Genomic DNA, 24,688 nt, shown 5'->3' with positions numbered 1-24,688 from the left:
TCCAACTTATTAGAACAATTTTCCTCAAACAGCAGCAAAGTGAATGGATGAAAGGGTTACCTAAAGAATCCCCAATTCACAATTCCTTCGAGGAGAGAATATGCTATGATCATTACAAGGTAATATTTACAACAGTGCGAAGAAATTTCATAAGCAACCAACAAAATGACAAGCAATAACAATAATAAAACAAAGGTAGAGCAACACAGCAACATGAGATTTTCTGCTTAGATGCCGGTGAAGAGGCGGCACTGCAGCTCCCAGTGCTCCTTAACCTGCTGAAGTCTCTCCATTTTTTCGGCTTTTCGGCGTTCTTCCCAGTACTCGTGAGGACACCTGCTTGAATCAAGATATATGTTACCAATTGAAAACCATAATGGTACACCAGATTGTCTTTTGCATCGAATAATTACCGCATTACCTTCTCCGCAATAGAATATGCAGCTCTTCTAAATGTACAGCAGCTTCATATACTCCGGACTGGTATAAAATCAAAATCACAGAGTGTTATATTATGATCATCTAAACTTAATGTATATTAAATCTATAGTTGATATTATCTAGCAACATGAAGCAATTTAAAATATACAAGAAGAAGAACGAATATGATGATACCTCCCGGCATATAGGGCACTTTTTGCTGTGATTTGCTGTAGGAAGCCCATCTACAACGGTCACTGAGGCAGCTTTGCAAGCACACAGGTAGCATAAGATATGGCCACACGTAAGAGATACCGGTTCAAAGAATGTCTCCTGCGACAAAGAAATATACATAGTTTATACAGGTTTCAGTAAATTTATTTTCGACATGTTGAGCAAAGATTAAGGCACCAACCAAGCATATAGAACAGGTCAAGTCTATGTCAAGCTTGACTGAATCTAATAGCTCACAAGAAAGAGACGGTTTTCCATCACTAAAAGCCAGAGAACACCCCTCGAAAAGAGAGGGAGCCGGGCTGGGATTAAGCGCTTTAGACTCCCTAAGGTTTATATGAAAGGCCATAAGTTCACAAAGCCACGGAGATTGAAGGATCTCAACGTGCATACTTTGTGCTTGAGACTTGAAAGCTAGGCCTTGTTTAGAATAGTGAATCTGCCATGATCGAGACCAAAACAAATGGATGGAATAGATTAGATTGATCTCTTCGAATATATACTTTTGCACTTGATTTTTATATAATAAAAAAGTATACCTTATCATATTTCTTGAGTATTTTACGCATAGCAATTGCGTTAATTATCGCATATGTAACAAGTTCCCTGCCTTCTTGAATCAATGTGACGTGATTTCCTTGCAGTTTGTCTTTGAACCAGATAAAGCACTTGCTGAATCCCGAAGCTAAGTGTAGCTCAAGCAATTTCTGGGCTTTTTCATTGAAGAAACCAACTACTGCAGACATTTCCTGAAGAAGGGATGGAAAAAATGTTCCATCGCAGACTACATGCAAAGCATATCAGATTTAACATTCATAAATAAAACATATTAAAAGTCAGTCGATTTTGATTGGTTAACTTTTTGGCTCATAATCAAATTTTTGGCTAACGGAAAGGAATTAAATAATGACAGATATCGTCCAAGAAAATCTGCCGGCATTTTACCAAGCATATATCTATGCAATAATAATGAATCATTATTATCATTCTATATCAAAGATTTAGTCGTCGAAACTGACAAATCTTACCAAACCCCCATTTCCCCAGCAGGATTTTGAATCACCGCCCAAAACCCAAAGCAGAAGATACAAGAATTCGTGGTTTGAATAATCACACAATTGATCAAGAATATAACATACCTGGGCAGTGTTGTGGGCAGGTTGACGAGTTAAGAGGGATCCCATCACCATTTTGATGATCTTGATCAAGAACAACTGTATCCTTACGATAATCAATCTGTTTCCTGCATCTCTTCAAGATTTTCTTGAGTTTCTTTAAACCCACCCGGGGAAATTTCTTCTGCTTCTGTCCCAGCATGTACTCCTCGTATTTCTTGCAGAACTTCATCTCCTTGATTTAAAACGTCAACCCTTTGTCTGATTTCTTAGAGACGTTTTGCGCAGTTTCTGTAAATCTTCTTTGATTAAAAGGAAACCAAAAGAAAATGAATGAAAATGCAGCTGAAATCCTTCTCAAAATGTACCAAGCCTGTAAAGTGGATTCTTGTGTGTACTGTGTACGCGGTTACGTGGTTTTGATATATACATCTATTAGATCAACAAAAGCGGACGACTTTGTACGTTAACCTGATGATTATCATTTTCCTTTGGCTACATAGACAGACACGATTGGTGGATATTATACTAAAATTATATTTGAATCAAGTTTTGATATATATTTTTTTATCAGTTGTGTTCAGTTTATGTACAACGATGAGTCGACACTCACATATTGAATGTGATGAAACATATTAAAACTGTTTATCTACTATAAGAGTGTTGCATTAGTGATGAGCACAAAAATAGACACGATTGATGCATAACATATCAAAATGTATTTCAATATATATAAATATAAACAACAAATAACAAACTCTTGCAAAATTATAGCAAATTCTGTTGATTAAAGGAGAATAAGTATAGTTTCCCTTCAAATTCGCTCGGTTACCATTGAATATTGAATCAAATAATCCGTAATTGTTCAAATTTGGATGTTGGTGTTAAATAAATTATAAATATTTACGTATTTATTTTAATTCATTTTTGAATTTAATTATAATCTGTCATAATCAATGATTATTCAAGATTATGACGGGCAGATATGAAAGAATAGTATACGTGTCTTTCTATTTTGGAAAAGCATTGTTGACTGAAATGAAAAATAAGATAAAGAACTGAATCTGTTTTAATGACCACGAAATCAAATTTTAAAATAAATTAACATAAATCAAATTAGGAGTGTTTATTTCTATTTTAATGATTTACATTTGTTGGCTAAAATAAAAATTTAAGAAGACCATAATGAATGGAGAGAGTCACGAGAAAGGAAGGTATTGGGAATTGAAGCTCCTCATTACTCTTAGGCGATTCAAAGAAGAGCAGAGGGTCTCACGAATCTTTATTTGTGAGACGAGTTAACCTTACCGATATTCACAATAAAAAGTAATACTTTTTCATGGAAAACCCAAATAAGAGACTCGTCTCAAAAAATACGATCCGTGAGACCGTCTCACATAAGCTTTTGTCTTCAAAGAAACACCACATTTTACCAAAATCTAACTAAGAAGTAAGGTCATGTCATCAACACTAATTAGACATTGTTGACATTTTTTATGTCACGATAACGCTAAAAAAATAACTAAAAGTGAAAAATAAAGTGAACATATATATTATATTAAAATGATTAAAAATAGAAAACATGTTAGTTATTCGATAAAATTTTCCTTTGTGTGAAACTGGCATGTAGCAGTAATCTCGTGAATTTTGAAACTATAATTTTCAACGCTAAAACTTAGGAGTTGGCATATTTACGTATTATTACGCTGCTGTCATATAAAGAAATCAGACAAAAAGGTGGTGTTTTTTTGGGAAGGAATGCGTGAGAAGTCAACAAAAGTATAATGAAATCGTGAATATCCATGCCCTTTTTGGCTAATTCTCTTTAATACATCGGCGGGAAATAAATGAATTGATATATTATACCTTCACGTCTTTCAAATCATAATTCGTGCCGAAATTAAGCTTTTGCTTCACGGGATTAATCACACGTTGATTCGATCTAAAGAGTTTTATTCATCTAATATGATTTGATCTTTTAAAAAAATTGGATGGTTTAGAAAATACAGTAAGTAATTTTAAATATAAATGTTACTAATCGGCTTGAGATTATTTAAAATTTGTGTCATGGTTGAGTTAAAAAAATCAAACTATTTTTTTAGTCTAAGTTAATCAGTCGAGTAACTTTATATGATAATACGAAAACAATCTGAACTAATGCAAATAATATTTTGGTTAAACTGATAAAACATGAAAAAACGTATGTCTCAAAACTTATTTATGTCACACAAGATTGTTTATGTGATCGGTTATTGTTAAATTAGTCTTTGTCTTATAATCGATTAATGTACCGCACCGATATATGATTTATCAATATAACATCATTAAAAAGTGATCAAAAAGTAGGAATACTAAAAAGAATGAAAAAAAGACTTGGTAGCAGTGGATTAGTGGAAGGAACCACTACAAATTGTCTCGTGGAATCAGATTTATTCATGATTGTATTTGATATTCGATTATTTGTTTTAATAATTAGCTGACTTTTCACATATATTTGTTGGTGTAATAATGTTTTTGATAGTGGCACATAATTTAATTAAATCTTTCTCATTTTTTTATTCTTTAATATATTATACCAAGTATCCTGACGCATATGTTGCGTACAAGTACAGTCTGTTTTTCTTAAATAAAATTTATCTTTCAATTAAAATTGTCAAATAAGGTAAAATGATTGGGACAACATAGTAAAACACTGAAATTTGGGAGAAAAAAAAAGGAAGGGTAAGAAATATAAATAAAATGTTAAAAAAAAAAAAAATCATCCACTCTGCCCTCAACCTTAATGGTAATAGGAGTGAGGATGTAAATAAATTAAGTCGTTTTTGAGCTATTCAGAGCTCGATTTCATAAAAGATTATTTGAGCTCGTTTGATGAGGTTCGTTAAGATAAATGAATCAAATTCAAACTTTACAATATTCAGCTTGTTAGCATGTAAATATGTTTGTTAGTAGGCTCATGAGTTAGCTTTTAGATTTAAAAAATTATAAATTTAAATGAATATTTAAATTTATAATTTTTATTTCTTAAACTCATTTAGCTCCGATAAAAATTTGAATAAGCTCGTAAGCTATGAATAAATTTTTTAAATAAAGTTTGAGTTCAGCTCGATTATAAATTAGTTAAACTCAAACATTCAATAATTCAGTTCGGTTCGATTATAAACAAGTCAAACTAATTAATTCAAGAGTTCGTCTCGACTTGATTATATCCGTAAATAAAATATTGTGATGAAAAAACTCAAACTAGTTTGATTTATGACAAAAACTCGAACCAGCCAATACTATCAATTTTGAAAAATTGCAAACAAAACCAAATCAAACTAAACCATTAATAATTAAAAATGGTCAATCTAAATTTTTAAATATTTTTAAACATAATTTAAATTTATTAACTTGCAAATATAAATGGATAAATATCAATATGCGTACATATATATTAAACAATTTAACATTATAATGTATGACATGACATAACGAATTTCTTCTTAAAAAATATAAATTCTCAAAATGAAGTAGTTATAATTATAAAAAAACTTCACTATTATAAAATATTACACTTTAAAAAAAAGTGACATTTATCTTTTATGTTCATTTAACTGCAATTTAAATAATTTTAAAACTTTAAATTCATATAAGTAACATCTAGTATCAAATTTTCGTAATACTATTGATATGAAAAAACTGAAAATTAAATAATTTATATATTAAAATAGTATATAATTATAAAACCGAGATTTGATATATTTAATAGAACTTGATTAATTTAAAATTCGATTTGAACCATGGTCGATTAAAAATTAATCCAAACCTGCAGTTTTGTTTGGTTTTTGGTTTGTCTTGACTTCTGCTAACCCTCGACAAAAGTTTAATTTTGGATATTTATTTCTTGGTATGATCGAGAGGGCAATTGACTCAAGTCGAACTCGAGTATCATACTATTCGTCTCATAGATTCACCCAGTTTGGGCTAGAAACGCGTAAATTACAGAATTTCTTAAATGGCCTCCCGCAAAGCCTTAAATTAACTTTATCAAATTAGCTTAAATTCCAAATATAACATTTTAAACTTTTTCCCTTTCTTTTACAATAAGGAGTGTCTTGGTTCAAGAATTTTAATGACGGGTTTAAAAGTTTAGAGATATTCAATCTAGACTTTTATATACTCTGTAAAAATTTAGTGGTATTCAATGTAAATTTTTGTAAAATTTTAAAAAGTCATGTGATATTCAAACTTAACTTTTAAAAACTCTACAAAAGTCTATAGTATTCAAAATGTCAATAGACGTTTAATGACTTCATTAAATTCTATTGAGTACAAGAATTAAAGCATAATATAACACAATAAAATGTCAAAAAATATCTTTGATTCAACATAAAGATTTTGATGTACATTTAATTAAAAAATCTCAAAATCCTATATATTGGCGGACCATGAATTTGCTTACGTCAATAAAAGCAAAATTCCTTACTGCCTTTATTCATGCATAAGAAAGGGAGGAACCAGTCCATTTTTATTTCTACCGAATAAGGAAGGAAAAAGAAAACTTCAAACACCCACATTTATTTATGTACAAAACATATTTTTTAACATACGAATGCCTTCTCGAATGAAGTATATATTAAGTTATTGTAATTCGGATGTACAGTTTTCTGGAATTCGAGATTAATATATATACCGGTTGATTCCAAATGACACTGTAATTTTATTGAAATATTTTGATTTAATCATTCTTTTTTTGGAATTAATTATAACTTTTGCTTAACTAATTGAAAAAAAATAAAGAAATATTTGCACCATTATTGCGTTTGACAGAGAAATGTAACATCTGCAAAGTGAATTCCTTTTTCATGAAAAGAATTGGTTTTGGGGAGGAACACCATATTTTTAAGGACAATGTGCAAAATAAATTTGAAATTCACTAAGTTGTAGTTAAATTGAGAAGAATAAAAGAAAAGGAGGGTATTTTTGGATTTTTAAATCATACGAGTCTATTGAAAAATTTAATGAATAATAGATGTAATAAAAATTGAGAAAAAAATTATACAAAAGTCAACAACAAGGTAAATAATTCGTGCAGCCCACAATCCAGAATGTCATGAGTTTCCTGCGAAGGAAACATCTTCGTAGAAAAACACAAAGGGAAAAACTTACGAATAGTAAAAAGAGCACCCCACAGTTAATTAATAAATCAGTCATATGAGGAAATGAAGAGATCTTACCCAACATATCTGTTAATAAAATTCGGAGCACAAGTCCACCAAGTGTTGCTTATTTGCGATTTGAAAAGGGAGTATGTTACAGAATCGCCTTCTCGAAATACGTGAGAGATCACTAAATCATTGTTCTTGGAGAGGTTAAGAATGTTGATCCAACCATTTCTGTGAGTCCAAAGAACTTTGGTTGATCTTTTTCTATGTAACGCAACAACATAGGTGGAGTCACATTCTACCCGAAGCCTATTCCATTTCCTCTTAACAGCAAACCCAATGACAATCATGACAACGACTAGCTTAGCTTCAAAAGCAAATGCTTTCCCAAATGGACGCCGAATAACATCTTTGAACGAACCCTCTAGGATTTCTAAAGACACCACCACAACCAGATTCACCAGGGGCACCAAGGGAACTGCTATTCGTGTTACATTTGAGCCAACCAGGAGGCGGGGGTGCCATCTAACTTCGATAATCTTGGGAGCCTTTCGTGGATGACCGGTAATCTGCAATGCATGAAGACGAAGTAAGTCGTCCTGATTGTTGTGCATTGTGCCAATAGAGAGGGAGTTAGTTTCTTTCAGTGTTGCCCATACAGTTATGTGACTAACGGATGGATTTTTATTGTCAAAGATGAGAGAATTCCGCGAGTTCCAAATCAATCAACTAGTGTTCAGAAAAGCTGCCCGCCAAAGAGACTTAAATTGGGGACTCAAGTCTACATTCATCGCTTCCACACAGCTGCCTGAAACAAAACTTGGAACACTGAAACCTGCACAAAAATAGGAGTTTAAGATGGGTTAGAACAATTAAATTCCCTTTTCATTATCCAATATCTCAAGAATAAGTTGTTTTGTTGGATCATGTTAAAGTATTTGAATGGGGGCACACTGTTTTGCTCTTAGTATAAATCTATACATCTAATGATCAAGTGACTTCTATTTCTCATCTTTTTAGCTTCTTCAACTTTTTTTGATTTATTTTAGCATGATTCAATAAGTGAAATAACACATTTTTTTAGGCTTATGGTATCTAAGTTGATGTAGTAACTATACTTGTGACCAATTGGTGGTCATATATTTTATTCCTTTTCAATGTTTTTTTGGACGAGTTTGACATACAATGCTTGTGTAGTGTGGATTACCTCATTGACGTGGTTTGCAGTCATTGCATTCAGCTTGAAGTTTTATCTAGTGAACACCTACGAGTAGTGACCGCAGGTTCTCATAACAAAAAAAAAAACTCATTTTTTCAGTTTCTCTATTTTTTTAATGAAAAATTAAATAATGAAAAAAAATTTAACTGAAATTCTAGTGATAATAATAGTAACAAAAAGGGTTGGAATTTTGCAAGGGGCGGTAGGTAAAATTACTTCACGATTTTTCCAGATATTCCGGAATACTGTGCATCAATTCAATTATTCAGGAGAAAAACAAGGAGCTAACATCAACACCACGTTCCGCAGACGGTTTCTCCATTTTAAAGAACCGTCCGCAGGAGTTTCCCATTTTCAACTGTTCTTCTCGCGTATAAAGTAGCGTTTAGGAAACAAATTTTGAAATCCAAATACTACTTCGCTTTAGTCAGAATTCAAGCCATGGAGAAATCGGTAATGGTGGTGGGAATTGATGACAGTGAGCATAGCTTCTACGCCTTGGACTGGACTTTGCAGCACTTCTTTTCTCCTTGGCAGGATAACTCCCCTTTCAATCTCGTCATTGTGCACGCGAAGCCTTCCGCCGCCATGGCCGTCGGAATCATCGGGCCAGGTAAACTGATTTCGCCTGAATATTGACAAGAACTCGGAGATTTTGCTTTAATCATTGTATTTTTTAGGTACTGCTGATGTTGTACCTTATGTGGAAGCGGATTTGAAGAAAATCGCAGGCAGGGTTCTGGAGAAAGCCAAGGAAATATGTAGCGCTCAACTGGTGCGTATCAATTTCGCTAACTGTTTCACAAACTTATCGATTCTAAGAATCTGGCAGTTCTGGCAGGTCAAAGATGTGATATTGGAGGTCGTGGAAGGCGATCCCAGGAACGTTCTGTGCGAGACTGTGGATAAGCACCACGCATCAATGTTGGTCGTCGGCAGTCATGGTTATGGAGCCATAAAGAGGTAATGAAACGGGCTCTGAAGAATTGTCGAAACAAGAAGTTTTTTTTCGTCTTTCAGCTGATGCGATCGGATCTTCTTGCAGGGCTGTTCTTGGAAGTGTGAGTGATTATTGTGCTCATCATGCTCAATGCTCTGTAATGATTGTGAAGAAGCCGAAGGCTAAGAACGAATTCGCAGCCACCAAGTGATATGTTGCTTCACCCAAACTATGCGTAGCTTTGAGAGTGTGTTTATTCTTATGCTCATTTATGTAATTAACTCCATCTTTTATCTTTTGTTTATATAGTTCTTTGCATTCCAGTAGCAATAAGCAAAGTTTTGGCCATAATGGACTCATTTAGATCTGGTACATTTCACTTGTTAATAACATAAATGTGCATCCAACTATCCAGCTAGATGGAGAAGGAGAAACAAAGTAAGCTTCAATACAAGAGAAAGCTTTCTAAAAAACGATGCATTATGCAAGGAAAACAATGCAACTTGTTTTGCACGGACGACCGCATTTTGGAGATTTAGAATTTCACAACACATGAACGCAGTGCTTACATCATTATTAATAAAAACACTTCTCAAGAAGAATGTTTAATTCACCTTTTCAATTGATCCTCAGTGATGATCACCATCTCCTTCTCCAAGGCTGCTCTGAGTCGACGTTGCTCCTCCTTATATATTCGGTTTCTACGTTGGAACTGCAATAAATTTGCAGTAACAATCTGTAAGAAAATGAGAGGTGTAGGGGACCAATACCTGCATTTCACCGGAATTAGCCATTTCTATCAGCCATTATAGTTCAATTCACAAGCATCATATATGATATGAATGAATTGTGTTCCTTTTCTTAGTTGGAACTGATTGAAAGGTTGAAAAAGCAATGCTCTGTTTTGCCGCTTGTTAAGGGTTGAACCAAAAGTTTACCAAAATACCATTCTAGAAAAGGAAATGCAAAAAAAAGTTTAATAATCTAGTTTCCGTGATTTTGTTCGAGTGGAATTTTGGCTTATTCATAAAAGCCTAGGAATACAGGAACACGAAAACAATTCGCACCCACCCCCACCACCACCACCACCACCACGACAAATAAAGAATGGAAAAGAGACGTGTTCAGATTTGAGTCGAAGTCGTTCTGAATTCTAATACCGATTCTCAAAGCTTCGTTTCTTTGACATAAAAAGCACCCTGCTACTAGTTGCCATAAGTCACATGTTAAATACAGGTCTAGCAATTCACAAACTCAACAAAAGAGAAGTAAGCGAAAGGGACTTATATACCTCACTCGAAATAGTCTTCACGCAGGAGGGCACAATCCTCGGGACATGCATTCGCTAAAATCCATCCAGAAATCGTTGCACCTTACCTTCTTCCCCAACCAGAAGTCGATGATTCTATGCTGATGGACTCAAGGTAATTTGTTTTTTATTCAGATGTTTGCATGAATAAAAAAACCAACTATCGTAGAACTCCCAAAGTTACATAAAATCACCCCAGAAGCCATTTGTTTTCAGCTGTACTAGACGAGATTAGCCTGACAAATTATAATATGATGATATGACCAATCAAGTCTTTGGGCTAGTCAAAGCCCAATACAATGGCAAATTAGGCCCTGGTTCCCCCACAGGAATCAAACGACGTCGTCTTTCTTATTCTTTGTCTTCCTTCACGGTCCAGGGAGTAATGGGGAGCCAAGCACTGAGCGCCTACAGGGTGGTGCTGAGAGCCACCCGTCGGACGTTTGCCGGAGATACGCTTATGCTGCGAGAATCCGCCGCTGAGGTTCGGAAGAAATTCGAGGAGAACCGTCACGTTACCTCCGCCGCAGACCTCCAACGCCTCCTCGAGGAGGCTCGTGAGGCCTCACATTTCATTTCCAACATGATAGTCCAGGCCAAGCTCAATGATCGCGGCGGCTACGGTATGAAAAGAATAAATATTTTTTCGGATTAGATTATGACGTTCTTGTTGTTCATCCTGTTCTTCTTTCTGTGTTACCATCTGTAATTCCGAATGTGTGATGTGCACTCCATGTGTTTGTTGCATCCCCCGTGAATTTGATCGACAAATGCGGCGAATCTGAGCTCAGAAGATAAAAAAGGAAACAGCTTGGGAAAACCTAAGATTGCTCCAACCATATTGCCACAGTCTTTTTATTCATTGTTATTCTTGATCAAAGAATTTTACTTTGTCTATGACTTTGATGGGCAAATTGTGCAGTGAACGTGAGCGCGTCTAACATATGATGAATCATTTGAGCGACTAAACTCCCAATATGTTGTGCAATATTGAATTAACTCGGACACTTTCAGTTTAGCACAGTATTCAACTTTAGGTATTTTGTGTTTTTACAACTTTTGAGGGTAAATTCACTGTATTCTCTTAGCAATTGGTGATTGTCTGTTACATATAAATGTAGACATGTAGTATCGGATATGCTGTGTGGTTTTGTTAACCAATATTCATGGATTCATTTATTTTTTTATGGCAAGGTCTAAATATGGATATTGCTTAGTAGTCGACTCAAACCAACTCGGAAGACTATTACATGAATTTAGATGCTTGTTTAATACCTTTTATAGGATAGGTTGACGCTTTCGGCACTACCTTGCTTATCTAAGTGAATCATGTTTCTTGATGTACATTCTTGGTATGTTGAAATTTTATCGAGCTTTCCAAGTTGCAATAATGTTTACCCTTAATAATTTTGACTCAACCTGTTGCTGCTGTAGAAGTGAAGCCTGAAAAAGATCACGCTGGAGCTACCCTGGAGATTCCTTCTGAAGAGATTCTTAAGAAGAAATCTGTATAAAATGTGCATCAGTGATTGAACAAGGTGGACGCTTGTACTCTAGACTATCATGGATCATTAGCAGTCTGAAGCAGGAAAGTTTCACCAGGCCCTTGCTCCTTAATGCTGTTTTCCGAGTGTTCTGCACCCCCCCACCCCCCCCCCCCTCTATCATACTTGTTATTGTTTCATGTTGGAAGTCTCTAGATTGCACTGTAAATTAGACCTCGAGTCTTGGCTAGAAACAGCTTCAGCCTGTGCTAGTAGTGTCACTATTGAGGACTATGATTTGGAAAATAAAAGATGATTCAAACAGAAAATGCGATTAAGCCAACAGCCTGATGTTTTGTATTGGAAATTTTAATTGCTAAATACATTAGTACTATCCAAAATCTACTTCTTTTATCGCGCCGTTTGTCACTCTCTAGCTTCACCAACAGATTCGATTTTTTCACAGTTCATTCAATAGAAATTATGTCTTAAAACAGTTGAGTTGTGAAGCTATTCTTTTCCAAATCTTGAGAAAATACAATTCACCAACACTTCACGTAGGGTGTGCATGATCATACAAAAACCATAAAAATTAATTTTATACTAAGGTTTAATTTCATGGTTTCACATCTTTTTACTTGTTTGAACGAACGACTTTAATTGTTGCATTTGGATTGATTGATTTGAAGTTAAACTAATATTTTGGTTGTTTGGGCAAATCCACCTGACAATGAATAATGAATCTCCAACTATTTTTTTTTAATAGTAAATTTCAAATCTTCATTTAATTAAATTTCAAATTCGCTTTCAAGAGTAATAATGGTATAATCTTGATAAACTTAAGAAGTGTGTCATTTGAAATAATTAGCCAAATCATTGGAATCAAATATATCCATGCGCAACTCATTTAGTTTTGGATCTCATTATTGATGTTGTAGATTGATTCTGTTAAAGTTGCATTATCAAGTGAAAAAAGGGAAATAATCATCTAGAAGATACATTATGTGTTCGGTAAAATAATTATCCTTGCTTTCAATCAAAACGTGGTGACGTTCGGACTGCTGTACGATTTAAAAGATTTGAGTTGTATTATTATCATCAACTATAACTTTTCGTAAAGTGTCAAGCACTCATGTCATACAATTGGTATCAATCCTAATGTCATGAGTTCAATTCTCTTTGAGTGCAATTATTGTGAGTGAGATTGTTGGGTGCAATAATTGTCACTGCTTGTTAGATCAATAAGAACGCGTCGTTTGAGCTGTTGTACGGTTTTAAATATGAGTGAGTCTCATGTGAGACCGTCTCACGGATCTTAATCTGTGAGACGGGTCAACCCTACCCATATTCACAATAAAAAGTAATACTTTTAACATAAAAAGTAATACCTTTTCATAGATGACCCAAATAAGGGATCTGTCTCACAAATACGACCCGTGAGACGGTCTCACACAAGTTTTTGCCTTTAAATATTTGAATTGCATAATTATCACCACCAACTATAATTTTGGTTAAAGCAATAAACATTCTGTCCTAAATCATTAATATGACCATATTAAGATTTTTTATTTTTTTTTGAAAACAGCTTCAATGATAAAAACACAATTGAAAGCCACGTTAAATAGAATATCTAATGTAACTTCAATGAAAAGATAGCTAGGCATTAGCATTTGTAACAAATGTTTGGTTGATTCATGTAATTTTTATCAATAAATGGGAAATAATTGAGTAGTTTTATATTCAAATTTCAATTTCCTTTGTTACGAGTGTATGTGTGACAACTGGAGAGTTGTTGGCCTAATAATTTTTTTAAAAAAATGTTTTTTTTAATTGATTTATGTAATATATTTTTTGGCTTGAGTTTGAAGCCACAGCGACGTGCGAACGACGTTCCTCCTAGGCTCGTGGCTTTAATTAAAATTTTAAATTGTTGAAAAATAATATAAAATCCATAGTTTAAAATGTGAAAAAATCAATAGTTTATACATCCCAACTTAAATTGAAAGAATAAAATAATAATATCGATATACCTTGTCTAATTATATATAATTTAACATGTTAATTAATTTTTTATTTTAGAAAAAAAAATTATTTTTCTTCATTTCAGGTCCAATTATTAATTATCTCGAATTTATTTATAATGATATTCTGTTGCATTAATTGAATAATTGAAACTCCACTGATTATGAAAATAGGATGAATTATCAATATAACAATGTTTTATCTGTTAAATAATAAATACATTAGTTAAACTTAAATATATTATTATATGTATCAGTATAATTTTTCAATCAATAGAATTTGCACGTCATAATTATTATAAAATTTAGAAATATTATACTGTGTTTTGTGATTTTCTTGGGTTGCTGCGGAGCAAATACTATAATTTTTGTTTTGTATTTATTTAGATTTTCTCTATCTGTATTAAATTTATTTTAGCTTATCTATTTCCATCACATGGAAGAGGAAATAAAATATATTTTAGTCATGACCTATTTATTATATGAAATAAAAAAAACAGTAAATTACGGGGGGAAATGCAATAAAATTAGAATGGTCACACAATATTAGTCTGCCTCTATTTTCAAGTTGTAAACCACTTTTTTGACACATCGAATTAGGGATGTAAATGAATTAAACTAATCGTGAACTATTTGAAGTTCGATTAGATAAAAGTTCGTTTAATGAATTTTGTTAAGATAAACAAGTTAAGATCAAATTTTTATAACATTCAGCTCGTGAACAAGTTCTTTAATAGGCTCATGAGTCAGTTCTGAGATTATAAAAATAACAATTTTGATATTTGATTTATAGATTTTCACATTTACTTATGACAAATATAGAAAAATATATTAAATTTATATATTAAAACAAAATTATTAATTTTAATCTCTAAATATATAATTTAATTTCTAATGAATTTAATGAATATTTAAATTTATATTTATTAAACTCGTTTACGTTTGATAAAAATTCAAATAAGCTCGTGAGTCTTGAATATATCCGTTCAATGAAGTTCAAACTCAATTCGATTATAAACTAGTCATATTCAAGAATTCGACTCGACTGAACTACGTCCAAATTGCTTAGACGTCTAAGCAATCCACCCTATTTGTACGCAATCACATGAACTTCTATCGACAGAGCAGACGTCGGAGTTCGAAATCATGATTAAAAAAAATATATATCATCCAAATATAAAGTCACTTCCAAAATTTGTTCTTAATTAGGTAGCTATAAGAAAACATATTATTAATATTTTAAATATGGCTGCTGCAATTAAATAATAATAATAATAAATGTTGGAGAAAGTAGACTTTTTATTATTTTATTTTGGAGCGTTCAAATTACTCAAAGATCTCACCGAATTGACCAGCTTTTGCTGGTGACACTAGTGATTGGACGATTATGCCCCTCAGACTGTAACAGATTATTTGCTATTCCTCCGGTCCCGGGTAAATTTGAGATTTTTTTTTTAAATAATGCTGGTTTTTTTTGTTTGTGTTTTTTCGTGAAATCGAACTCATCTTTTTTTTTTTTCCAAAACGGAGAGGCTTATGTCAATTTAGTGACGGAATTCAAATTTTTTTTATGTATAGAAAGTCAAAATTTTAAACATACCTAGGCGTATTCATTATTTTCTGGTCGATAATAATTGCATAACGATTGGTAGGTTTTTCCAAAGTAAAATCGTGCAAATGAGATGCAATCTATAGAGAGAATATCTTAAGGTATGTTTATGAAAGCAAAAACTTGTGTAAGACGATGTCATGAGTCGTATTTTGTGAGACTGATATCTTATTTGGGTCATCCATGAAAAAATATTACTTTTTATGCTAAAAGTATTACTTTTTATTGTGAATATCGATAGGGTTGACATGTCTCATAGATAAAAATTTGTGAGACCGTTTCACAAGAGAGTTATTCATTTATGAATGGATATTTATTATTTTTTATTGAACAAATATTGATAAATCTCACCATTTTAATTTTCATTGGCACAGTGTCAATAAAGGTAAATAAATGGGGGCACATAACAGAAAGCAGATTATGTAAAAAACTGCGTTCTAATTTTTCAGCAATCTGAGGGTAATTACGTAATAGCGACCAGACCTAAGCTTCCTATTAAAGTGCTGCTTCTCAGACTTACAATCGATCAGACGTCAGTCACACCCACGCGCCGCCGATTGAGAGTATCCGGTGGGCATTCTTCTTCTTCTTCTCCACCAACACACATAGAACCCACTGATAGATTATAAGCCAAACTTTTCTCGGATTCAGAATCTGTCACCTATTGACTGAGATTGTTCTCATTACATTACTCATGGCTTCAGAGTTAATATTCCGAGGTCACGAGTCGCAGCCCGTGAGTGATGTCTACTCGCCGAAGCCTTTGCCCGCCGTGGCTCGCCCGGTTCGCTACATGCTACGCGAACAACGATTGGTTTTCATGTTGGTCGGCATTGCTATTGCCGCTCTGATCTTCACCTTCTCCCCTTCCTCCAAACCTCTCTCGCCGATCCATAACGCTCACATTTCCTCCTCCTTGATTCATCCGCAGCCACACCGAGTCATGTACCAGAACAGGCACATCGCCTCCGGATTCGTCGGGAAAATCCCACTCGGATTGAAACGTAAGAGCTTGCGGATTGTGGTCACAGGCGGCGCCGGTTTCGTCGGGAGTCATTTGGTCGACCGGCTCATCAGCAGAGGCGACAGTGTGATCGTGGTGGACAATTTCTTCACCGGGAGAAAGGAGAACGTCATGCACCATTTCGGGAATCCGAGGTTCGAGCTAATCCGACACGACGTGGTCGAGCCACTGCTGTTAGAAGTGGATCAGATCTATCATCTCGCTTGCCCCGCGTCGCCCGTTCATTACAAGCACAACCCCGTGAAAACAATCATATCCTTGTCTGATTTTATTTTAATGAATTAAATTTCGTATCACATGCACATAATGTGGGCTCCTTAATCTCGGATGTTTGCACAAGACCAACGTGGTCGGGACATTGAACATGCTGGGGCTGGCTAAGCGTGTGGGCGCGCGGTTCTTGCTGACGAGCACCAGTGAGGTTTACGGAGACCCATTGCAACACCCACAAGTCGAAACATACTGGGGCAACGTCAATCCGATCGGTGGGTACCATTTCGAACAATAATTGATTTTAATTTTTAACGTGAAATTAATCTGAGACATTTATTGGTACTTTGATTCTGACAATGCAAATAACACAGGTGTCAGAAGCTGTTACGATGAAGGAAAACGAACAGCTGAAACGTTGACCATGGATTATCACAGGGGTGCTGACGTTGAGGTACCCTTTTTTTTTCTAAAAAAAAAAATTCCACTCTCTTTTATTATTAATTACTCTCCTCAGTCCTCACATTATATGTACACATGTTCTCTATCTTATAAATTAAGAAAATTATTAAAAACAAATTTAATAAAAAATATAAATCATACTTTTTATTTTACCCTTGTTGAATTAATATTTTGATACAATATAAATGTAGTATTTATATTTGAGACGAAAATAATTTATATTTTCTGTTATTTTTGTTTGTTGAATTAATTGCAACGCCTAAAATTAGTGTGGGACAATTTATTTATTAAGATTCAAATATGTGCATAAGATGTTAATGTATTTCTCATCATTAAATATCACTGACATTTTTTTGGCTTTTTTAATTCCTAACATTATCATTGATGTACTAATAATTTAACAAGTCCAAGTGGGTCTTTTTACTTATATTTATATAATACATATTTTGTAAAATAACATTGTCAATTATTTTTTGACTGGATAATATTGTCAACCATTAAACATATATTGAATCACAAAAACTTATGTGAGAATCTCTCACATGTCAATTTTTGTGAAACAAATATTCTATTTGATCACTCATGAAAAAAAATATTATTTTTTATTGTAAATATGAGCAAGGTAGACACGTCTCACGAAAAGATCCGTGAGACCGAATCACAAGAGATCTATTCATACTGTATTGGTATCTTAACATATTGATGTGTTTTAATTTTTAAAAACGCCTACTTTAGTGATGGTAGTATATTTAAATTTGATGTATAAAAGTAGTAATAATAATAATATTTGTTAATCATAGATGGTAATGAAATGAGAAAAATTGTAACAGGTGAGGATTGCTAGAATCTTTAATACTTACGGACCTCGCATGTGCATTGATGATGGTCGCGTTGTAAGCAACTTTGTTGCCCAGGTAAATAATACTCAGTTATCTTTCATGTCATTTTTTGGTCGAAACGAGCCAACTTTAAAAGCACAAATGACTCCATCTCCTGTCCCGTGACAGGCTTTGAGGAAAGAGCCACTCACTGTTTATGGTGATGGGAAGCAAACAAGAAGTTTTCAGTTTGTTTCTGATTTGGTAAGCATGTTTCTTGAATGACTTCTGCGGGTTTTTCAGATTAGTTGTGCCTTTATCCGACGTGTTATTGAACACTCTTACACCAACCGACTACTGTTTGAATTTGAATGTATTGTAAAATAATAGAAAGCATCGTGCTTTGTTTTCAAATTAGCCGTGACTTGGCTGTCTTTTATGGTGTCTTGTTATTGCCAAGTGAGAATCATACTTGTTTTCTATTGTTGTGGATTGGTATGGCCACCGCCCTTCTCTTTAATTTTGATTATTAAGGGATCTTATTTACTCTGGTAACTCATTTATTTGCTTTTCTTACTTAACTTGAATGTCTTGGATCGAGCACAACCTAGAACTTGTTGATTGGTGTCGCATCCCATAAAGCTTTTTCAAGATATATTTTCAAGATATGCCATGCTCATATAATATAGAATACATCATGTCTTTATACGTGTTTAAATTGTTAGGTGGAGGGTCTAATACGATTAATGGAAGGAGAGCATGTCGGGCCTTTCAATCTTGGTAACCCAGGAGAGTTCACTATGCTTGAACTTGCTCAGGTATCTCGATCTCCCTAACATCCATCTTACTCTTTTTGATCATCAAGTCTTCGTCTAATCTGTTACAAAAATGTACGAAATCTGTTGCAAGGCGTTGGGTACGTACTGACAAGCTAAAACAGTGTGTTATGAAGTATTGTTTAATTGGGGATGCAGGTGGTTCGAGAAACCATTGATCCAAATGCAAAGATAGCTTTCAAGCCTAACACAGAAGATGACCCTCACAAGAGGAAGCCTGACATCACCAAGGCAAAGCAGCAGCTGGGTTGGGAGCCCAAAGTGTCACTGAGACAAGGCCTCCCTATGATGGTCTCAGACTTCAGGCAACGGATCTTCGGCGGCCACGAAGACAACAGTGTTTCTTCTTCCCATTAAGTTCTGAAACTTTACAAATTTCTTATTTCTATCCGTCTTTGTACCCGGTTCTTTTTTAAATCATTCAAAATCACTGTATGATTTTTTTCATTGAACTTTAATGATATTTGCGCTCTACCTTTATCGACGAGGCATTGAATACCCGCACAAAATTTGGTGGGTTAAAAAGGTGTGTGTCACTAAGTACAGAATCCTTCTATAAAAACAAGAAATCATATAATCAAACTCAACAAAGCAAAGCTACTATGGTATGACGAAAGGCAAGTTCAACCCCAAGTTGTGCAAATATTTCAACTCAAAACGTACTAAGAGCAGACAACAAAAAGTTACCAAGTCCTGCAGTATCAGGCAACACTCACCAGAATAAGCTAGTCACTAATTACATCTGAAACTTGGTTGAAGTGAAAGTACACACAACACTGGTTGATAGTTCTTAGTTGGGTTACTAAAACTTCGCAAAGTGCATTAAAACAAAGTGAAACAGGCTATGCCACAAGCTTGGCAAATTGGTAAAGAAAATCATGAAGCAGTCACATTCGGCTACTAATTGAAGGCTCTATTGAAATTCCCGATGCACTCTGGTAGTTATACACCTGTATAAATGAAACAAATGAGAACACAGCAACAGCTGAAATGATGGATAGTTTTGACAAATATACAGTTTGGAAAGTGAACCATAAAATTAAAGGTACTTTAAGATGTTTTTTGTCCGACGTTATACCTTATTTTTACTAGGATTCATACAAATATAAACAACAAACAAAACAGGGTCAACAGATTGATGGCTCAGAAATAAATTTGTGGTTATGGCAATTAATACCTATCACTTGGGATTTCTGAGGACAATGATCACTGAATCTCCACGGAGAAACATCTTACTAATAAAACGATCTTTGTTAACTGGGAGAGCTTTCTTCTTGCCTTTCCCGGTCTTGGGCACCTGTACAGCGAAATAGCAATTAGATAAAGCTACTGCCGTATAAGGAACAAATTCATCAATAGATTCACTGGAAAATTTTAGCAATAATATATTTTTTCCCAAATTGATATCAAACACATCAAAATCAGCCTCGCGAATTCTAAACCAGAAGTCAAATCTCTGTGACAAAATAACAGCAAACATCTGAAACAAAGCGTAGCTCTTCAAGAAAGGAACCAACCTCAGTCCACATCTCCCGCACATTTTCCAGAACCATGTTGCAGTGGCGGTCAAAAGCCCTCACATGGCCAAGGAGTTTTTTGTTATTCCGGCAATTGATCAACACCTTGCAGCCAATAAAGGACAAGTCAAATTACTGCAATAAACATATTCAAATAAAATAGCACAAAAAACCTTATAAAATCCCATATGTGATCCATATCAGCCCTCCAGACCCCAAGGAATGAAAATATTAGAGAATAATTCTATACACTGGGTCAAAAAATATACATGTATACTCAAGGACGGAATGAAGTTTCAAAACAAGAAGAGATGAGTGATGGTAAAACAGGTAAAGAGTCTTGTTTAGAAACATCTATCAAAATCAAGACATTTACATGTGTGCGCACAATTTGTCAAGACAGAATCTTATCCTGGTGACATTAATTAATACCTGTGTGTTATTTTTAACACTCATCATCAGAACAGAAAGTGGACCTGTATTGAACTCCTCGTCCTCGTTCTTAACCTGTTAAAAGAAAAAGCTCGTGTAAGTAACATTATGTTTCTAAACTCCAATAAACCAGATTATAATTATAAGATAATGCTTAGAAGAGAAAGTATGAACTATGAAGGAATTTAAATGCACTTAAAAAAAATACTATGAAGGAATTTAAATACACTTCAAACAGAAAACAAGAACATGAGAGCAGCCAAATTAGACAAGTGGTATCACAGGTGTTAGATGTTTATAGCCATCACTATCAAGATGAGGGCTGACAGAATATTTACACACAAGAAAAAGTTGAAAGCACCATAAAGGTGACTGACTTCTTTGCTATAATGTGAGGAAAATAATATCATGCACATTCAGGCTGACAAAAGATACTGTATATGAATGCATCTGCATCATGTATTCCATCTTATGCCTCTGCTGCAACACTTCATTACAGTGCTAGCACGATTGCTATGGTGAAAATGAATGCTGGGGTAATGTGGGGTGTGAGGGCGAGGATGTCTATTGTATAACAAGTGTCCTCACAAGCACTACACGGAATATCGTGAATTCCATTCTTTGCTATATACTCAGTGCATGTTCTGTGTTATTAAATGTTAAACTCCAAAACATTGATGAACTTCCAAGCTCAAATCAGAAGGATAACATAGTGTAAGTAAAAAATAAATTAGCGAGGTAACTTACAGGGGCATCTTCTTCCATCGGTCGACTGCAGAAACACAAACTAAATTAATAAACTCGCACAAAAATAACTGTACAGCATAAGCAGACAACTAAAAACTGATAAATGTAGGCAATCAATACCAGAAATCCTCGAATGTTAACGTGACGAACAATCTAGTACTGAGTATAAGTACAACAAAATTAAGCATACAAGGAACATGTCTTCTCAATACATATTCATGCCAATTTGAGTCTCGCGTCCTAGGCCGATTATAGCCCATCTGTACTAAATTTTTGACCAAGTATCAAAATTATCGGGTTCAAGTGTAATTTGTCAAACCACAGCTAAAAAAAACGTCTAGGGTTTTAGAGTAAAACAAACAAGAACCACATATGAACCAAATAGAAACGATCCGAGTTAGCGCACCTCATCTTCAGGAGACAAAAGCTTCAAAATTCAAAAAACAACTGCAAGAAGTACGAATTTGTGGTTAAAATCACTGAAAAAAACGTTAGGGTTTAAGAAATGAAGCAAGAATGGGAAATGGGGGCGTACTTGAAAGGTGTATGGGGAAACTAAGCTAAAGTGAGCTCGTTAAATACATATACCGAGAAAACGCCGCACTTCGCCTTGCCCGCTACCAGCTACCTGTTAGGTTAGGCGACCGAGATGGAGCCTCCTCGGCGGTTTAAATTCTCATCTTTGTTTAAATGGGCTTTGATTTGAGCTATTCAAGCCCAAATAGAAATTAAATTTTTAATTGGGCCTATTACATATATCTATTTAATAAAAGCACGAACTTGGGCTAAATGACCAGTTTAGGCCCGGTAGCAGGTTAAGTCTGAATACGTGTCGCACGAGGGTTTGGCTTCCTTCTTTGCCTCTTCCTTTTCCTTTTTTCTTCCTTTGTGTCAGGATTATCCAAACTCTTTGATTCAGTGCGAAGCTATGGATGACTTCGTGATTCTTATGCATGAGGAAGGGCTTACGATTGGCTAGGAGGTCATTTGTTTACTGATTTAATTCTGTTTCTTTTTTTTTAATTGCATGTTTTTGACACCAGGGTTTTGAATCTCACTGTCATAAAATAGTGTTTCTTCCTACCTATGTGCCAATACTTATTTTTACTTGTGGCAAGTTTGCATACATTCCCTGTCTTTTTACATTTTAGATTTAGATGTTACAAACGGTTAGGTATATGGCTAGGAGGTCATTTGTTTACTGATTTAATTCTGTTTCTTTTTTTTTAATTGCATGTTTTTGACACCAGGGTTTTGAATCTCACTGTCATAAAATAGTGTTTCTTCCTACCTATGTGCCAATACTTATTTTTACTTGTGGCAAGTTTGCACTTGTTAAAATCTACGCAATTATATTGTTGTTTACCATTGGCTTGTCCTTAAATTAAATTCCTTGTGCACACAGAACGTCTGTGCTTCTCATTACTTGAATGTTGTTAGCAGAAGAACAGTCATGTTAAATTCTTTTATTGAATTCAGATTATAGTTTTGACTTTCGTATCAGTTCTAAGTCGATGGATCTATCTATGTAACAACATTCAAGTAACGAGCCACTGAGCCTCGGTTTTACGTGTTCGTGTTCTTATTAGTTACAACCAACTCAGCTCCTTAAAAAACATATCATCGTATTTATCACTTATAAAGTTCATGCATATACGTACATTTTTTTAAAACCAAGCATGCAATGTATTTTTCGTATTTTCATAAAAATTCATATTCATATTAAACATATACATTTTTAAACATGCAATTTTGGTTATTAGGGTGCTGTCAGTATTGCTAACTTGATCCGGGTGTAAAATGACTATTTTTGTCCCTGGAAACCCTAATTGATTGTTTTATCCCTTGACTTCAAAATTTCGACCTGAAGTCAACCAAACTTATTAAAATATCTCAAAACATATTTATAACCAATTCTTAGACGTAAACTCGAGCTAATGCATTAATTTCTATAATTTGTTTTAAAACTTAGATCGGGGTCTCGGTTTTAATCCAAATTAACCCGAAACTCAATCAAACTTTTCTAAACTTAAACCATGACCTGAACTTACCTGACCAGCCCTTGAACCATTTATTTCATACCACCTAAGACCCTCGAAAGTCCTCGACCAACTGCTGGAATTTTCTGCACGTATGAGATTCAAACTCTAGTGCACCTAGCCTTCGACTTTCGACCCTAGGCCCGAAACCGACGCTTCCAGACCTTGGATAACCCCTCTAGGACCATGACCAGACCCACGTGCACCTTACTGAACCAACCTAACCCATGTCCACAGCCTTTGCGTTCAGAATCACTCGAACTCCCCTAAAACTCGACTTAGCTTGTCCTCAAGTTTCGATCCAAGCCTAGCCTTTCTACCAGCTGACCATGGACCATTCCCGAACCTGACACAGACCCCACACGGCCTGAACCAGTGCCTGGAATGAGCCATGCACGGCTGCCCTCTCCCTTTCACCTGATCCAAGCATTCGAACCCTAGAACCAAGCATACACTTTTGGCCCTACCTTCCTCGATCTAGACCTGATATAACCTCTAGAGTGCCTCGAAAATTGCTGTAAAATTATCCTTAAACGTCAAAGATCTGACAGCCCTCCAACCATATCAAAATCGTGAGATTACATGAAGAAAGTTGGAGTATTTTTCATGAAATTTCGGTCCCTATGCACATAAAATGTTAGCTCTGATATTATTCACGCATAAACACACAAATAAACATATAATGATGTGAATGATGAGAAAAACGAGGTATAGGGTGTGCTTTTGCATATTAACGCTCGAAAACCTTGATGCAATCGAGTAAAACGGACACTGGAGGGACGAGGAATAGTTCTTATGAGATTTTTGAGAGGGACGGGCGAAAGTGAGGTAAGGTGATTAGGGTTTCGGGAGGTAGTGTTAGATATAATATTAAGTATATAATGGGCTCTTAATTAAAAATAATGATGTTGTGTAGTATTTTAGGCCCATTATATATTAAATTAGACCCATTAAGCCCAAAACACTCTCGTAAAATATTTCTCTTAGGTATGTTTTTGAAAATATTGCCTGAACCCTCAAAAAGCCCTTCGTTTTGTTAAAAATTGCATACTGATTTAAAATATGACTAGATGAGTAAAAATATCTTACAAATGCTCATTTTAAA

The 24,688-nt window shown here is 34.6% G+C and overlaps 5 protein-coding genes across 8 annotated transcripts; 3 read left to right on the top strand and 2 right to left on the bottom strand.

Moving 5' to 3' along the window:
- Positions 1 to 2,230, bottom strand: LOC140973338 (E3 ubiquitin-protein ligase NLA). Of its 2 annotated transcripts, none has more exons than XM_073436044.1 (6): positions 1,794 to 2,230; positions 1,194 to 1,438; positions 836 to 1,093; positions 616 to 753; positions 414 to 480; positions 1 to 336 (listed from the first exon to the last, which is right to left on the bottom strand). In XM_073436044.1, the coding sequence occupies exons 1-5, from the start codon at positions 1,999 to 2,001 to the stop codon at positions 418 to 420; spliced, it is 912 nt and encodes a 303-aa protein (XP_073292145.1). In that variant the 5' UTR covers positions 2,002 to 2,230; the 3' UTR covers positions 1 to 336; positions 414 to 417. The 2 variants fall into 2 exon arrangements, with proteins under 2 accessions (XP_073292145.1, XP_073292144.1); XM_073436043.1 differs by having other exon boundaries at positions 422 to 480.
- A 6,119-nt stretch (positions 2,231 to 8,349) lies between these two features.
- On the top strand, positions 8,350 to 9,398 carry LOC140973336 (universal stress protein PHOS34). The gene is made up of 4 exons (XM_073436041.1): positions 8,350 to 8,748; positions 8,816 to 8,910; positions 8,977 to 9,098; positions 9,181 to 9,398. The coding sequence occupies exons 1-4, from the start codon at positions 8,577 to 8,579 to the stop codon at positions 9,284 to 9,286; spliced, it is 495 nt and encodes a 164-aa protein (XP_073292142.1). The 5' UTR covers positions 8,350 to 8,576; the 3' UTR covers positions 9,287 to 9,398.
- Positions 9,399 to 10,628: 1,230 nt separating this feature from the next.
- LOC140973337 (mitochondrial zinc maintenance protein 1, mitochondrial) lies at positions 10,629 to 12,216 on the top strand. The gene is made up of 2 exons (XM_073436042.1): positions 10,629 to 11,007; positions 11,819 to 12,216. The coding sequence occupies exons 1-2, from the start codon at positions 10,644 to 10,646 to the stop codon at positions 11,896 to 11,898; spliced, it is 444 nt and encodes a 147-aa protein (XP_073292143.1). The 5' UTR covers positions 10,629 to 10,643; the 3' UTR covers positions 11,899 to 12,216.
- Positions 12,217 to 15,944: 3,728 nt separating this feature from the next.
- On the top strand, positions 15,945 to 19,292 carry LOC140973334 (UDP-glucuronic acid decarboxylase 2-like). The gene is made up of 7 exons (XM_073436036.1): positions 15,945 to 16,775; positions 16,861 to 17,007; positions 17,107 to 17,186; positions 18,025 to 18,108; positions 18,202 to 18,276; positions 18,738 to 18,830; positions 18,987 to 19,292. The coding sequence occupies exons 1-7, from the start codon at positions 16,193 to 16,195 to the stop codon at positions 19,203 to 19,205; spliced, it is 1,281 nt and encodes a 426-aa protein (XP_073292137.1). The 5' UTR covers positions 15,945 to 16,192; the 3' UTR covers positions 19,206 to 19,292.
- Positions 19,293 to 19,378: 86 nt separating this feature from the next.
- Positions 19,379 to 22,233, bottom strand: LOC140973335 (uncharacterized). 3 transcript variants are annotated; one of them, XM_073436037.1, is made up of 7 exons: positions 22,127 to 22,233; positions 21,951 to 21,991; positions 21,545 to 21,569; positions 20,798 to 20,872; positions 20,366 to 20,470; positions 20,026 to 20,145; positions 19,379 to 19,798 (listed from the first exon to the last, which is right to left on the bottom strand). In XM_073436037.1, exons 2-6 carry the CDS (start codon positions 21,953 to 21,955, stop codon positions 20,029 to 20,031), a joined length of 327 nt encoding a protein of 108 aa, XP_073292138.1. In that variant the 5' UTR covers positions 21,956 to 21,991; positions 22,127 to 22,233; the 3' UTR covers positions 19,379 to 19,798; positions 20,026 to 20,028. The 3 variants fall into 3 exon arrangements, with proteins under 3 accessions (XP_073292138.1, XP_073292140.1, XP_073292139.1); XM_073436039.1 differs by having other exon boundaries at positions 22,133 to 22,208; XM_073436038.1 differs by having other exon boundaries at positions 22,080 to 22,197.
- Between the last annotated feature and the right edge of the window lie 2,455 nt (positions 22,234 to 24,688).

The sequence above is a fragment of the Primulina huaijiensis genome, chromosome 3, assembly GCF_012295235.1.
Source record: "Primulina huaijiensis isolate GDHJ02 chromosome 3, ASM1229523v2, whole genome shotgun sequence".
NCBI lineage: Eukaryota > Viridiplantae > Streptophyta > Magnoliopsida > Lamiales > Gesneriaceae > Primulina > Primulina huaijiensis.
The sequence above is the reverse complement of the archived record's forward strand: the minus strand, read 5'-3'. Positions and strand labels throughout refer to the sequence as shown.